Source organism: Chionomys nivalis, chromosome 22, assembly GCF_950005125.1.
Source record: "Chionomys nivalis chromosome 22, mChiNiv1.1, whole genome shotgun sequence".
NCBI classification, from domain to species: domain Eukaryota; kingdom Metazoa; phylum Chordata; class Mammalia; order Rodentia; family Cricetidae; genus Chionomys; species Chionomys nivalis.
In genome coordinates this window covers 27,047,942-27,064,007 of record NC_080107.1, presented here as the reverse complement: position 1 = coordinate 27,064,007, position 16,066 = coordinate 27,047,942, and the positions used below count along the sequence as shown (strand labels likewise).

The 16,066-nt window shown below is 43.6% G+C and overlaps 1 protein-coding gene across 19 annotated transcripts in view; it reads right to left on the bottom strand.

Annotated features, from left to right (window-relative positions):
- The window catches only part of Neb (nebulin), a 186,466-nt gene that overhangs the window by 32,497 nt on the left and 137,903 nt on the right, over nt 1-16,066 (bottom strand). For 18 of the 19 annotated variants that reach the window (XM_057755424.1, XM_057755423.1, XM_057755429.1 and 15 more), the window contains exons 108-120: nt 15,749-15,847; nt 15,251-15,361; nt 14,393-14,497; nt 13,684-13,788; nt 13,160-13,264; nt 11,071-11,175; nt 10,816-10,920; nt 9,980-10,084; nt 8,565-8,669; nt 6,334-6,438; nt 4,751-4,855; nt 4,353-4,460; nt 878-982 (exon numbers count right to left, since the gene is read on the bottom strand). In XM_057755424.1, the coding sequence (XP_057611407.1) occupies nt 878-982; nt 4,353-4,460; nt 4,751-4,855; nt 6,334-6,438; nt 8,565-8,669; nt 9,980-10,084; nt 10,816-10,920; nt 11,071-11,175; nt 13,160-13,264; nt 13,684-13,788; nt 14,393-14,497; nt 15,251-15,361; nt 15,749-15,847 (1,368 nt within the window). Of the gene's footprint in view, nt 1-877; nt 983-4,352; nt 4,461-4,750; nt 4,856-6,333; nt 6,439-7,032; nt 7,138-8,564; nt 8,670-9,979; nt 10,085-10,815; nt 10,921-11,070; nt 11,176-13,159; nt 13,265-13,683; nt 13,789-14,392; nt 14,498-15,250; nt 15,362-15,748; nt 15,848-16,066 lie in introns of all 19 variants that reach the window. The other variant, XM_057755442.1, reaches the window with a different exon arrangement.

Sequence of the window (16,066 nt, the reverse complement as noted above, 5' to 3'; positions counted from 1 at the left end):
AATGTCTCATGACACTATTTTTATATATTTTTAAAAGTTGGTGCCCATCTAATTCGCAGAGTTGTTTCTGTGGATGAGACTTTAGGATGTTACAGCTAAAGACACACATTAATGCAGGGCAGCTCTAAACAAGCAGAGGATCCAGACAGTGACCGAATGGCAGCTAGTAACTCTATTTTCTCCTTGAGAAGGAGATGTTAGGGCTGAGGGCCCGAGGAGAGCATGGGGCAAAGAATGAAAGAGGCTGAAGCCCTTTCCAAAGTGCAGCCTTCATTGCAGAATTAGCCTTCACATTTCAGCCGCTCACAAAGGCTAAGGAGATGTAACGTGTGACTAGGTGAGGCCGCCCTTGCCCTTCTTCATGCTCCTTCATGAGGAGCAGGAGGGGTGTTTGGTTTTTAACATCACTCAGTACTCATTTTCCTGAAGGTGAGCTTTTCACCTGGATAGGCAGAGCTCTGTCTCACGAAGAGACGTGAAAGGACCCATGCTCACTGAAGTCGATAAATCCCTACTGCGCTTGCCATGAAGCAAACGGCAAACCACAGCCAACTCCAAAATTCACGCTGAGGTTTTCCTGCCCTGTGATGACAGGAGAGGCAGGCCGTGTGGTCGTGAGGGCGGAGCCTCGAGGAGCATTGGCGCTCACGGCGCAGGAGGGCGTTAGTTATCGCTCGGCCTTTTCCTTTGCTCTCCTGACCTTCCGCTTTCTGCCGTGGGAGAACGCAGGAAGAGGAGCCACGCCAGACACACCGTGTTTTTGACCTCCCTGTCTCTAGAGTGTCAATCAATTTCTGTAAGCTACCTAGTCATGGGTATTCTAGTACAGCAGCAAAAAGAGGCTAAGGTTGCCTTGGGGGAATATCTTGGCACTTACATTGGTGTTGACTTTGTAGGCATCTTTGGCTGCTTTGATATGAACAGCGTCTGGCTTGATGGTGCAGTTAGATTTATTTCTTTGGTAAACTTCCTTGTATTTCAGCTATGGGAGGAAACAGTGACATGGTAATTTTTCTTTCCCCTAGGAAGGAAGTTAAACATTTTAAAAACAAAGTAAAAACTGTCATGTTAGCACATGTCTCCTGTGAGAGTATTTAGTCAAACCCTGCTGTGGAGAGGAGATGGAGCTGTGAAGAGACGGGCCCTTCTTCCTCAGATACGTCAGGACACAGCAAGTTTGGTCAACAGTGTGGCCACGGGGTTAACACCTGCGAGCGTGGTCCGAACAGGGAGTTGGTGCTACCCACTTCCACTTTACCTTCCTGCATCAGGGAAGCCTGGTGCAGACATCCTGAAAACCCGCCCTCGAGGAGGCATTCAGGCCTGTCCTTCTGTGCTCCACGGTTCTTCCAGCTCTCTGCTCAAAGCACAGCCCTTTACCTGCCTAGCTTTCTATTTAGCTGAAGCCCTTCAAAATGAAGTTGTTGTCTCCTATCCAGGGACCGGCACATAAACACTCAGGGGGCAGAGGGACTGAAAGGTGCTCTCCTCACAGCTCTGGGTCCAGAGCTGCCCCTCGTGAGTGCTGGTAACTGGATCGAATGGGAGAGGCCTGACAAGCCGTTCCTTTGGCTTGAGTCTGGGACTTCTAGCTTCTCTATTTTTGTTTTCCCTAAATTCCATGGCCCTAGGATGCCATCTGGTCATTTCCACTAGTTGAAGGGGAAGGATCCCAGGTGTACCACAACTAAGGTAGAGTGAGCTTCTCAAAGGCAAGGAACCATAGTAGGGATTACTATATTTACGACAAGAACCATTGCATTCTGGGCTTGACCACGGACCTACTGCATTAATCCAGACTCCAGGAGGAAATCCTAGGAATTAGTACTTTTCATCAGTACCCAACCCCAGGATATTCTAACACGCATTTGAGGAAATAGATGTAGATGCGCCCCAATTTTCTGCAGGGAGCAAGCTGCTCCCATGTGGGCTCGACCTGACAGATACTTATGATCATTTATGTTTGTAACATCCAAACTTATTTCAACAGATTTTACATTGCAAAGATGCTCTTTACAGATTTCCACCTTCTCAACCAAAGTACTGAATAATCAAGTGTTTTTCATGGTGACCCATAGTCAACAGTATGGCATATTTATTCATCTACCAATGCAATCCTGAGCACAGTAATCAAGTTTTTAGGATGGAGATTAGGCATAGCATAGTTGCCTCAACTCAGATAAATATATAAACATATGCATATATACACGCACACATATATATGTATATGTATACATTGTGTATTTATGCATGCGTGTGTGCACTCAGAAGTGTACATAACCATAGAGCTATTTAAAACATTGAATCTATGTGAGGCATGTTGGCTCATGCCATTTGGGAGGCTGAGACAGGGGAATCAGTGTGAGCTCCAGGCCAGTTAGAGCTACAGAAAATTAAATATTTTTAAAATAGTGAATCTTTTTTTTTTCTCAGTGTAAATGATGGTGGTTTTCAACTACAAAATCAAGCAAATATCTAGTTTTGGTTTGGTTTATTTTTGAAACAGATCTGGCTATGTAGCTCTATGTGGCCTTAAACTAGCAATCCTCCTGTCCAGCTTCCTAAATGCTAGGATTATAGACATGAATTGCTGTGCCGATCAAAAGTCAAATATTTGAAAATTTATGGATAGGAATTCTTGTGAAATTCAGAGTGTGAGACACGAGTTTGTTTTCCTCAGGGAAGATAAGGTGGACAGAGTGTTTTTGGCACGTGTGTCATGCTGCACTTTTATTTTGACAATGGCCTCCATGGGACCTCTTCCCCACGCTGGCCTGCGGTGTGGCTCTGCTGTTCACTCATCCAGAGCTGGTGACCATTTCTTTAGCACTTGCCGTAGTTCGGATCTGGAATGTTCCTAGAGTCTCAGATACTAACGTCTTGGTCCCCAGCCGCAGGTGTTGCTAGGAGGTGGTAGAAAGTGGCCGCATCTCCCACAGCTTCTTCTACCTCCCAACAGCACTACCTGCTGGTCCTCCGAGGGGAGCCTGAGACCCCAGCTCCTTTCTCTTCTTCTGTATCTCAAGCATGAAGAGGTCAGTAATTTTGCTCTGCTGTGAACCTCTGCCATGCGGTACAGCCACATCCAGGCTCAAGCAACAGGGCCAGCCAATCACAGAGTGGAAATGCCCGACTATACATCAAAATAAAATGTTCTTTTTCTACGAGAATTTATCTCGGTGACAGCAAGTGAACACATCTCTTGAATGTGTATGAAAAACAGGGAGGGAATGAAGTCTGAGTTCTAGGTTTAGCTCTCGACTGACTTTGAAGTTTCAGTTCTCTGGCTCCTGGAGCCCAGACATTCCACTGCCAGCAGCCGAGCCATGTGGAGAAGATGCCCAGAAGGACCCTCATTTATTTAGAAGCCAAATGAGCTGTCAGTTGTGTGAGTGTGGCTCTCTGTGGATTCAGCTTCGCATGGCTGTGCTTATCTGATCCTAACTGCCATGATCACCCAAATCGGTTTCTCCTGCACTGTTTCCCAGCAAATCACTGCAGTGATATACAGACGTTTGCAACCAAAGGTCGGTGCCAAGGAAGGGTCAAATTCTTTGGCATTGAGCCGGGCGGTGGTGGCGCACGCCTTTAATCCCAGCACTTGGGAGGCAGAGGCAGGCGGATCTTTGTGAGTTCGAGACCAGCCTGGTCTACAAGAGCTAGTTCCAGGACAGACTCCAAAACCACAGAGAAACCCTGTCTCGAAAAACAAAACAAAAAAAATTATTTGGCATTATTGTTTGTTGCTCTTGTGTACTTTTGCTTTTGAGGCAAGGTCTCACTGTATAGTTCTGGGTGCTGTAGAACTCAGAGACCCACCCACCTACCTCTGCCTCAGGAGTGCTGGGATTAAAGACACGTGCCACCATGCCCAGCTGACATTATCTCAAGATGAGTAGGCACGCTCCTGGTTCTGGTGGGGTTGCCTTTGACCTTTGACCTGACCAATATACCAATATCTCTCCCTCTGACACGAACTGTATCAATCTGCTTTGTCTTGCTGCCCTGGGCTAACTAAGCTCCGTCAGTCAGTCCCCTCCAACTGCACTCTGTGCCTCTGCATCTGCCTGCCCTTCTCCTTCACACTGACGTGGTTCTCACACACTGGGCCAGGGTCCTGGAAGATTTGCCTTGAATTTCTGACCCAGCTGTGGCCCAGATGTCTGCCTACAGCCTTTGGAACAAACCTATTTTGCTGCGTCCAGCCAACTCAGAATCACAAGGAAAATGGAGGATTATGATTTCAGGCTATTAGGCTGCCAAGTGGTTTTTCCCCAGACAGAGGTCACTACCTGGGGTTTACGCCATGGTATTGAAAGCCCAAGACAGAGGGGCTAACAAAGGCTACTCACATCACTGACTTCATCCTTCACTTTGCGGACATGCAGCAGCATGGGTGTGTCGTGGATGGTGGTGTAGCCTCTGGGTCTGGCCTTGTTGTATTCCAGTTTATAAAGTATCTGCAGTGGATCAAAAGGCAGGAAGGTACAAAATGGCGTTTCTCCACTTATAATTTAAAATACAAACGGAAAGTGAAAAGGAGGGAAAGGCAACTCTGTAAACCCAATAGGCGTTTGTAGCCTTCTGCTGGGGCCCGATGCTCCACTGGCAGGCTTGCCGATTTGAATGACAAGTCTCCAGTGTGAAAGGAGACAAAGCCCCCCACCCCCTGCTTCTCAGTCTGCAATGGTCCCCTCCTGGGCAAACGCTCCTGAACCCCAGAACGCAGGCTCCTGGCTTCTGTACTTACATCGCTGATTTGCTTGTTGACTTTGGTGGTGCGCAGGTGCTCCGGGGTGTCCACAACTGAGGTGAACTTGTCCTTCGTCTTCTCGTACTTCCTCCTGTAGTTAATCTACATTGTGGAAGAAATGATATGTCACTTTCAAGAATGAAGGTCTTTTTTTTTTTTTTTTTTGGTTTTTCGAGACAGGGTTTCTCTGTGGTTTTGGAGCCTGTCCTGGCACTAGCTCTTGTAGACCAGGCTGGTCTCGAACTCACAGAGATCCGCCTGCCTCTGCCTCCCAAGTGCTGGGATTAAAGGCGTGCGCCACCACTGCCCGGCTAAGAATGAAGGTCTTGAAATCTCAGGAAACACCAGACTGGGTGCTGGCATCCTAATGGCTTCTGTTTTAAATCCTAACTGGAGGTGTTTAATAAAACTTGCATCGGATAGCGGTAGTGTAGTAGAGTGGACTGGTATTTTTAATGTTTCATACACATGGGAGTGAACAGGCTCTCAGAGGTTAGGAGACCGAGCCAAAGGCATGTGTAGGGTAAATCTCAGAGGAGGACTACAACCTTCTCTGTTCTGACAAGTACAATTTCTCTCTAACATTCTATATAATATTGGTGTTTTTCTATGCCCAAGTGAAATAGATGCTCATTAAAATGAGTGTATGATTTTTAATGTATTTTAATTTATTTATTTTTTCTTCCCTCATAAAATACATCCCGACCACAGCCTCTCCTCCCTCCCCCTCTCCCATTCCCCCCCCATTTCCCCTCTCCCCCGATCCAAAGTGCATTTATTTTTGTAATATCCAAGCCACAGTTTTTTTGTTTGTGTTTTCATGCACGCAAGCTGTTTTAAGCAGGACAGACATGGAGAACAAAGAACTTCCATGCACACAGTTTTGATGATCCTATCAAGGCCAAGGATGTTTATGGTGAGAACATGGTTCTCTTCTCCTAATATGTTGATTTGACCAACAAACAAAAACAACAGAGCACACTGATGATACAAAAGATCTACTAAAGCCTTTTCGGTTTGGGCCAAGGAACTGGCATTCCCTTAACATTCTTACTGGTAACCAACAATCTCTGGGGGAAAGGTGGCAGTGTGCTCAGCAGACCTTGCTGGGTGGCAATACTATCAACATGAACATGGTCAAGGTCCAGAGGCAGCATAGCTAGCCTTGGCTCTCTGAAACAGTGCAGCCGCAGAGAGAACTGGGCAATGTTAGAAGAAAACATTAAATATCCAGACCTTTAAATCTATTAATCTACCAAACACCTCAGTTTCTAAGGAATCTGTCTCTTGAAGCAAACATTAAAAAAAAAATACAAGTTAATGTTGTACCAATTTGAAAAAAAAATTTGTGAAGGAGACTCAGCTGATCTTGGAGGGTTTCTAGGCACTGGATGTGCAGACAGATGGTGGCTGTCCAGGACCCAGGCCATGGTCAGACTTCATTTCTAAGGAATGAATATTCATAAGACTTCCTGTGAGAAAGCAGCATGGGCAGGGGTCGGGAGAGGAAGCCAATGAAAGCATAAAAAGGAGTGCGCGGAAGGTCTACACTCGCCTCCTCCCACCCTGTCGGACGTTACCTGGCTCCACATGTATGTATTGTAGAGAGCGGTCAACATATCTGGGCGCAGAATTTCATTACATCCTTGTTTCAGAAGCATCTTGGCACTAGATTTATATTTTCTCTGTCCATGCAAAGAGCAGTGAAGCACAAAAGAGACTTATCAAGACAGAAGGAACATGGCTCTATATCCCAGTCACCTCTGAGTGAAGAGATGTAGGCTTAGCATGCTTTGTGCGCTCACAGAGCTGTGCGGTGAAGACCCCCATGGGCGAGGCAAGGGGAGTGGCTGAAATCTTTACTCTTGCCCATCCACCATCCTTGCCAATGGGGAGGACAAAGGCAGCAATGTGTATGTTACCACCCAGACTGCCTTACGGGGATGACATCATCAGAACAGGAAAAGATAGCAGGGATTTCTTTTTGTTTTTACAACTCAATCTGCAGTTTACAGTCGAGATTTCCAAACAGGCTCTGCAGGGGAGGGGCCCCAGTTTCTCTTCTCATCTTCACCACAGCGCAAATGAGGACACAGAGCATTGACTGGCACACTCAAACAGCGCCGAGGCTCTTTGGGTGGCTAGACAGATGTTTTGAAACAGAACAGTCCAATATCATAGGCAGAACCTATGACATCCTTGCAGCAGACAGGACGACATCTTGTGAGAATTTGGAGCGCGGTCCTGCTTGGGCCGCGCTGCCAGCCTCGTCACGGTACCTGGCTGATCTGGTCGCCTACGGTCTTAGCCAGCAGATGTCTAGGCTCATCGACTACCAGGTGGTATTTATCTTTCCGCTGTTCATAGTCAGCTCTGTATTTTTTCTGGTCGAACATCATATTAAATTATAGCAAGAATAAGGCATCAAGGGTATACAGTAACATCTCAGTCTAAACACTCCAGTGAGGGAGAAACCTGTCATTTTTAGCGAGTCCCTCCGTCTCCCAGGACAATGTTTACTGTTCATATAGGAAGCAGAAAAGACAGATGAAGACAGACTGCATGGAGAAAGGCTGGAGCCTAGGGGAGAGCAACCTCTGAAACAAACTGGGGTACCTCATGCCCAGAGGTTTCCACTTTTTCATATGACACATTATTAATGCTGGCTTCTTCCATTGTATTTAAAAGGAGATGCTGGTAATCTATGAGCTTAACAAATAAGGCAGAAAGAATCCAAAAGTGTAATTGATGCTATAGGAAAATATCACTCACCCTACTAACCAGAGGTATAACTAAGTAGGAATACCCAAGGAAAATATCACTCACCCTACTAACCAGAGGTATAACTAAGTAGGAATACCCAAGGAAAATCTCACTCTACTAACCAGAGGTATAACTAAGTAGGAATACCCAAGCACAGCTGCCATCATTGTGCAGTGCTAATTTACTCGATGATTTTAGAGGACACCTGGGAATTCTTTATGGAACAGGAAAAACAAAATCTATCAAGACTGCCCTAGGAAGTTACTTATGGTACCTGTTCAGAACTTTCCAACCTGGAAATGTGTTGAAATGAAAAAAAAAATGAAAAATAATTGAAATCGACAAAGGTCATCATGTAAATGCACCACTGGCTACAATCTCATTATGAGGTCTTCTACTAACTTTCTAACATGTCTGAACTTATGCAAATCCACGAATTATCTGAAAGCATAAAATCATAATTTTAGCTATGGAAACATCTAAACATTATAAAATTCCCCAAATAGAACTCATGGTTTTCTTATTTTAACTTGCTTGAATTATATTCAAATTACATCACTGCAAAAATGGCTATAGGGAAGACTGAGTTGATTGTAAAGGGGCGTGTAGATTGGACGACTGTGTATTCAATTCTGTGGGAGTGGCAGAATATATCTGAATGCATGGTTCACACAACTACCCCACTGCGAAGGTCAGGGGGTCTAACCACTTCCCTTGGGGTGCCTCTGCGGGACTACCGGATCGACCTTGAACTTCTAGGTCTCCCGGTTCTAACAGTTTAAAGGTGTTTAGCTGACAGTCCACAAAATCCTTATTCCTTTCTCTGACACCACGGGACTGTGCTGAAGAGGTGAAGGGAGGGGTAGGCCTAGTCAAGGCTTTGGCAGAGCCGACCACATAGTGACATTCTACCGTCTTTCCAAGTCCTTCTATGGAACGAACATTTAGGACAGAGTTCCTGTTGTGCTACATATTAGATTTTAATTAAGTAGCCCTACAGATTTCAAGAGAACTGAATAGGCTTATTAATCCACTTCGTAGTACGTACCTCATTCATCAACTGAGTTGCGTATTTGAAATGCCTGTTAATTGGGCAATCAGCAACATACTTGAAATTTGACTTCGTTCTTTCAAATACTTCTTTATACTTATACTGGGGGACAAGAACATAATTATTAGATTGCATATCCAGTCTTAAAAAGGAGTCATGATATTTTTCTTACAATTATAATAATGCTTTCATAGAGCTAACAAATCTTTGAGTTTTTCTTCTTACATCCTAAGGCAGTGAAAAGTAGAAAACAGTCCAAAATACACAGTATAAACCATCCATTGGAGCAGCGGTTCTCAACCCTTCCAAAATGCTGCGACCCTTTCATACAGTTCCTCATGTTGTGGTGACCCCTCAACCATAAAGTTATTTTTGTTGCCGCTTCATAACTATTATTTTGCTACTGTTATGAATCACAATATAAATACCTAGTATTTTCTGATAGTCTTAGGTGACCCCCAAAGGGGTCATCTTTTGCAGGCTGAGAACCACTGCGTTAGTTGGTTACTAAATACAAATTCAACGCAGAGCAAAGATCTAAAGCATTTCTTCTCTGTTTTGGTATAATGATGTAACTTTAATGTATTTTGATGCATCATGTAAATGCAGTTTTTAGTCCATTAGTTAGACTATAGTTTTCTAGCAACTAATCTGATAATTAAATATTATAGAGCAGGGGTGAGTGATGACCTAGCTACCCTGCAACTTGTTTTTAAACAATTCTACAAATTATGAATGGTTTTTACAATTTTAGATAATTATAATAGAGAAAATAGGTGCTACTATAAATGCGACCCATCAAGTCTACTGTAAAATATATACAGTCTGGCATGTATCAGAAGTTGGCTGATTCTTATTTTATATTAAAAGCAAATTCAACTGCTTTATTTTGTAAATAGGAAAATTAGGCCCTAAAAACTTGATTTACAGCTTGTATCACATATTTTGTAGATTAAAATAACCATACTTGATATTTGCTGCTGTATTCTGCTTTAGCTGGGTGAATCATCCACATAGATGAATGAGAGGGAACTCAGGAACAGTCATGGATGGTTGTACTCGACAGTTTTTCATCAGATTCAAAGAAGCTACAGTTAATGAGGTCAGTACTAAAGACATCTCTATGCCTTTAATCCTAGCACTTGGGGAGGCAGAGACAACCAAAATTCTGTGAATTCAAGGCCAACCTAATCTACCCATAATGAGTTCTAGGTGAACCTGGCTACATAGTAAGACCCTGTTGAAAAACAAAACAAAATTGAAAATCTCTCAAGATAGTAAAGAGTTCAGCATGGCGTTAGTTTCAGGATTTAGAAGGCAGGACAGGGATGAAGCCACAAAGGCTGTTTTCCCTCTGTGGACGGGGTTTGTATTTAATGGATGAAGCATTCTCCTTGAGAATAAAGGTTTACCTTGCTGTAGAGAGTCTTGTTCTGTTCAGCTAGAGTCAGGTCAGGGGTGTCATGGGCATAACAGCCAATGCCCCTGAGCCAGGTCAGATCTTCTTTATATTTTACCTGAGAGAAGAGGAATATCAAAGAGTTATAATAATTCATCTCTTAGGAGCCATCTAAGAGAACAAGTCAAAAACTCTGATTCCCAAAGTATGCCAAATAATGAAGATGTAAAATAGCCTGTATTATTTAAATACATTTCTAGAATTACTAATTTTTTCTTATGATTTGTTTGATAGTATTTAGAAATTTTCATTTTTACTATTAATCAAAATCAACTTTAACCAGTATACTTTGTTCATGAGGAGAGGTGAAACCTCTTTCTAAATGAACGCTGCTTTCTGTCACAATCTCTTCAAAGGATCCAAGATAGGCATGAACTATATTGCTTTGACTCATAGAGGAAAACAGAAGGTGACAAATTCGAATATAATTTTTCCTCTCTCAAGCTCACTTAGTTTACTCACTTAGTAATTGAACTTTATGACTTGAATAACCACATACAAGATCTAAACTCTATGGAAGCAGGGCCAGGTAGATGACTCAGCAGGTAAAGGTACATGCCACAAAATTTGATCTTTGAAACTCTAATGGCAGAGTGACAGACTCAACTCCCACGAGTTTTCTCTGACCGTCACGTGATTCATCATAAGCTCATGTACCGTGGCACGTGACACCTCCTCCCCACCCCTGAAAAAAATGTAATTTTAACCCGGACAAGTGTTTCACCAGCTAGACTTCACAGCCCCCAAGGAAATATGGATTCCTACGGGAAGACTGGAGGTGACACTCACATCGCTGACGGCATCCGTGACTGCCCGGTGGTGGAAGTGTTCGGGTCGGTCGGGGATGGAACTCCAGATTCCCAGCTGGCTCATGTAGTTCTCCTTGTATTTCACCTGTTGTAAAAATGTAAAGACTCAGAGTTAATCTCTCTGGAGTTTTCGAAAAATGAGATTGTGCTAAGAAAAAACAAAACAAACAAACAAAAAACCCAAACAGTGGTAGGTTTCAGAGCCCCTCTGAGGTAGTCCTATCCAGGGACATACTTTGCTGATGTCATCTGTGACTTTGCGATGGTACACAATGTCCAGGGCATCCTTCACAGTGTGATACTTCCCTTTCGTCTTTTGAAATGTCTCTTTGTAGCGAAGCTGTTAAGAGAGAATACAACACCAATCATGAAGAATAACTACCACGTTAAATAATTCAGTTCTGCTAAGCTCCAACTCTCTCGAGTTTCTCTCTTAGATTTTCCTCACGAATAGATTTAGGGAAAAGTTTGAAAGGTTATCCCAGATGTTAGAAGAGAAAAAGACATGAAGGAAAACTCCATAATCCAAAAATGACGTGGCTTGATCAAGTAATAATGTATGAATCATGGTTCACTGATGGTGACAAAGGCCTGAGAGTCATTAGTGATGGGAAACTATGGGGGACATGTTAGAATTCTCTGTACGATTTTTGCTGTTTTTCTTTAAATCTAAGACTACTTAACATAAGAAAGAAATACATGGAAGTGTTAATTCTATTTCGGGGAAAGACGAAACAATAAAGACCACAGCCTTGCTAAGACATACTAATGTTCATGAGTGGGGCAGAGATTCGACTCCCACCCCCCTGATGCCAAAATGACTTTTGCACTAAGCAATCTTGACATTTCACTTGGTTATGACTGTTGTCTTTGTGGATGGCCACTGTACCCATCTCACTGACGCAAGACCGCTTCTCTAGGCAGCCTGCTTCCCAACCAAGCATGCAGTGAAAGACATCTTTGTTCTTTACATGGGTTATGTTAGAAAACTACTTGTGGGGTCAGCCATGGCTGATATATTAAAAATTAATACCAGCTACCACCCTTGTTGCACTGGGTGATTTTAAAGATCAAGGTTCTTGGAATTGGTGCTCTTTTAAAGATAAAGAATTTGAAAACTGGCAGAGGGGAGACTCTGGGGCACAGTCAGACTCTGGGATTGATTTCAGTGTGTGGCCATCCCTGGGCAAAGAAAATTAAATTTGACACAAATTAACAGTGGGCAATATTGGTCATAGTGGCTCCAGCAGTGCGCTCCCAGTACCTGGGAGGGACCGTTGTGAGTTTGAGGCTAACTCAGGCTACACAGTGAATGACAGGCTGCCTCAGCTACAATGTAAAAGTATGTCTTAAGAAAACAAAACAAAATGGGGAAAATTCAGCAGTAATCTTGAATGATAAAGACAGGGGATGTCACAAGACTGGAACTGTCCAGAAGGACAGTTAGAGGAGAATCTATGGCTTTCTCATCTTGCATTTTAAGTGCTAATGGGAAATGTCTCTTTTCTACTAATTCCTTTGTGTGGACATGAAATCTAGAGCTATATTGTGGACACGTGGTTCTGGCTGAGGCTTTTGACTGGGTGTATGTAAGTCTCAAGTTGTCCAACCCACGAAGGGTTGTGGCAATAGATATAGCAAATCTGCAGAGTCACAAAGCCAGGAGGAGCTGGGCATCTCACCAAATGGACTAATAATTCCTGTCTTCAAAAACAGATAAACTTGTTACTAGTGAAAGGCAGACATGTCCCTGAACAGGTGATGGGGACAATGAAAGTTCACCCTGATTCTAGCTGCTGTGGTCACGTATCCTGGCACCCACACACTGTATTAGTCAATTAAGAGACAGACGAGAGCATTTCCCAAGCATTGATAAAGTAATGTAACAGACACATTGTTCACGTTTTCTTGTGCATTCTTAGGTCATTATCAAGCTTCTTATTTTCTCATTCTATTTCACACACAAGAAAAATTAGGTAAATTATATGGACTTGAAGAGCAGGCAACTAAGTTGAATCTATGTTTGTCTGCATCCAAGACCATGATTTTATATCTAAGTAAATTAGCTACCAAGTATCTCTAGGATGCTACCCAAAAATTACCAGGAGGGATCATATTGTTGCCTAAGAGATAACTAATAGCTTGTAGCATCTCAACACAGTTCTTAGCTACTTTGTTAGATGGGTACTGTGCGAGTATGTGTTCTTTCCTGATTCATATTGTGGGCAATGACTTTCAGCTATGGCTGTGATGGAACAGTTTGTGTTGCTGGATAACCGCAGCTCTCCCTGTCACAGCAGGAGAAAGAAGGGAGGGATGCTCACATCACTCGCGTTCCAGTAGGCCCTCTTGGCTCTGATGAGGATTGGCGTGTCTGCAACTGGTGTATACTTGTCCTTCATCTTTTCATATTGAATCTTGTACTTGTTCTAAGATACAAAAATAGCAGAGAAAGACAAACAAGTTCAAATCTTATTATGATTATCGTGGTGTATTTGCATGTCTGTGTGTTTGGGGCATACGCATGGAAGTCTGAGGGTAACTCTGTGGAGTTGGTTCTTCTCATTTTCTGTGGGTTCTGGACACTGAACTCCGGTTATTAGGCTTGTACTGCAAGCACTCTTCTGGCAGAGCCATGGAACCAGCCCCAGTTTGTGATTTAACCCTCCCCAATTCACACCCGAATCACAGATCTAAGGGAAAGGCACATCCTATCTCATTCGTAGAGTACACAGCTTCTGTGGTTGGGGGATGCAAGCCCACTTTGTAGTGATAAAATTCTCATCAGAAATAGTAGATGAAGTATTTCTTAGCAAACGGGTACGCTGGTGTAGAATCCCCATCTTACCTCGCTGACCAAGTCCTTCACGTCTTTGGCATGTTGCAAGGCTGTGGTCTGGTTTCCAGCATGGTGATGGGGTCTCTCTTTAGTGGCCAACTCAACATAGAGATACTGGGTAACAAGAGAGCGGGGAGGAGTCAGAGATAAAATTTCACCTGTCCTCTTAATTTGAGTCTTTGTGTGTGTGCGTGTGTGTGTTTGGTTGCTCGAGGTTGTTGTTGGTGTATGTGTTTGTGAGTTTGTTTCTCTGCATGTGTCACTTGAAAACACCCACCCACAAACCAGTTGTCTAACAGTTCTTCTGCTGGGTGTGGTCCAGTATACAGCCATGTGATAAAGAATGCTAAGAGAAGACTGGGCGGATTCTGAAAGCTCCTTCGGCATCCTTTCTCCCTAGCATTGCCTGCCTGTGTGACACAGAGTTTCGTTTGTCTGCAGATAACAGATACATCCTTGAAGTGATCAAACAATCAGTTTTTTACTCCTGAGAGTCCGCAACCACTCATCTGAGGACAAAATTAGACAGCAAAGAAGACATGGTATCCTTTGCCTGTAAAAACATCAGAATTCTGATAGTCTTGAAGAAAACTGCAATGCTAGTGGGCACAGACTGCAGCAAAGACAACCAATTATGTCAGCTACCAGCCTAAGAAGGTCAAGCAGACACTACTGTCCTATGGCGGACTAATTGACATTCATTAATGGCAGGCATTACCTGACTCTGAAGCTTCTGTCCTCGCTTGGCTCTTAGGAGGTCAGGAGTATCGGGGACTGAAGTGAAGACGGACTTCAGCTTCTTGCCTGTAGCTCTGTACACCAGCTAGACGCAAAACAAGCCATCATTGTTCCTAGACGTCCTGACTGCTTACTCGTGGGGCAGGTAGGCAACCTACTACTGCAACAGGCTAAGTTTCTTCCTTCTAAACCCTTGGTTCCCAGCCTCCCTACTGTTTTGACCCTTTAGTACAGTTCCTCATGTTGTGGTGACTTCCTATCACGAAATTATTTTCATCGCTGCTTCATAACTGTAATTTTGCTACTGTTCTGAACTGTAACTTAAATATTTGTGTTTTCTGATGGTCTTAGGTGACCCCTGTTTAAGGGTCACTTGACCCCCAAGTTGAGAACCAGTGCTCTAAACTGATGGTTTATGATTATTTTTCTCTAGAAGCTTCTTTTCTTCGCCCCCTATGACATCAATACAGCAGATATTATCAAGCCTTCCAATAGCTGACATTACTGTTGCTATATTCTTCGTATACTCAAGACAGAAAACCTTGAATTAGCTTTAGTTTGCAGACAATTGTTTAGTACAAAGACTTTCTAAATTATAAAGTCATGTCAAGTCTCTCATTTGCCTTAGTTGTAGAAAGGCAAATAATAAGGTCTATTTTACAAAAAGAGAAAAACAAATAAACTGAGCCAACGTAAGGCCAACTGATTAACAGAGACATTGGGTCACTCTGCAGTCAAGGAAAGAAGGGACATCTTTTCTTCCCATCATTGAATATTGATCATCATAGACAGGAACAGCCGGTCCATTTGCCTCTCGAGACAGATGACGGATGCTTACCTCACTTAGATGAGTCTTCAGTTCCTGCACTTTTCTGTACTCTGGGGTGTCAAGCACCACTTGGTACTTGTCTCGCATCTTCCTGGCGTTATCAGTGTACAGATAATTTGACTTAGGAGAGAAAAGCCAGAAAGACAAACTGGTTAGTTATGGAAGGGACTGCATGGCACGTCTTCCAAATGACTGGCATATGCAAACTGAGCAGGCTTGGACTGTGTCCTGGGATACTAAGAGTCTCAATGATGTCCACCTTATACCTCCCGGCCCCCACCTTCATTCTTCCTAGGCAAGAACAAAAGCAATGATCATTTAACTAAGTTCATTACCTTTATATCAGGTGTGGATCATCATAAGCAAATCATGACCTACTTAAGTGGGTCGATGGCAAATTTCTCCTTAAAAGTAGATGTAGGCTGAGATTTGTTCTGCTCTCCCCTCCCCACACTGGAATCTAGCAACGGGATGCATGGTATATGTGTGGGGAAGCTGTGACCTCACCCAGAGTTTCCTTAGGTGCCGGGAGCGGACCATGTCAGGAGTGTCATACAGGAAGCAGCCGAGTCCCTTCAAGATCTGCAAGTCCTCTTTGTATTTAATCTGTGGGGCAGACATAGGCAGCTGGTTGGGAGCCAATATAAATACACGACAGAACCACAGGACAGCCGGGCGGTGGTGGCGCACGCCTTTAATCCCAGCACTCGGGAGGCAGAGGCAGGCGGATCTCTGGAGTTCGAGACCAGCCTGGTCTACAAGAGCTAGTTCCAGGACAGGCTCCACAACCACAGAGAAACCCTGTCTCAAAAAACCAAAAAAAAA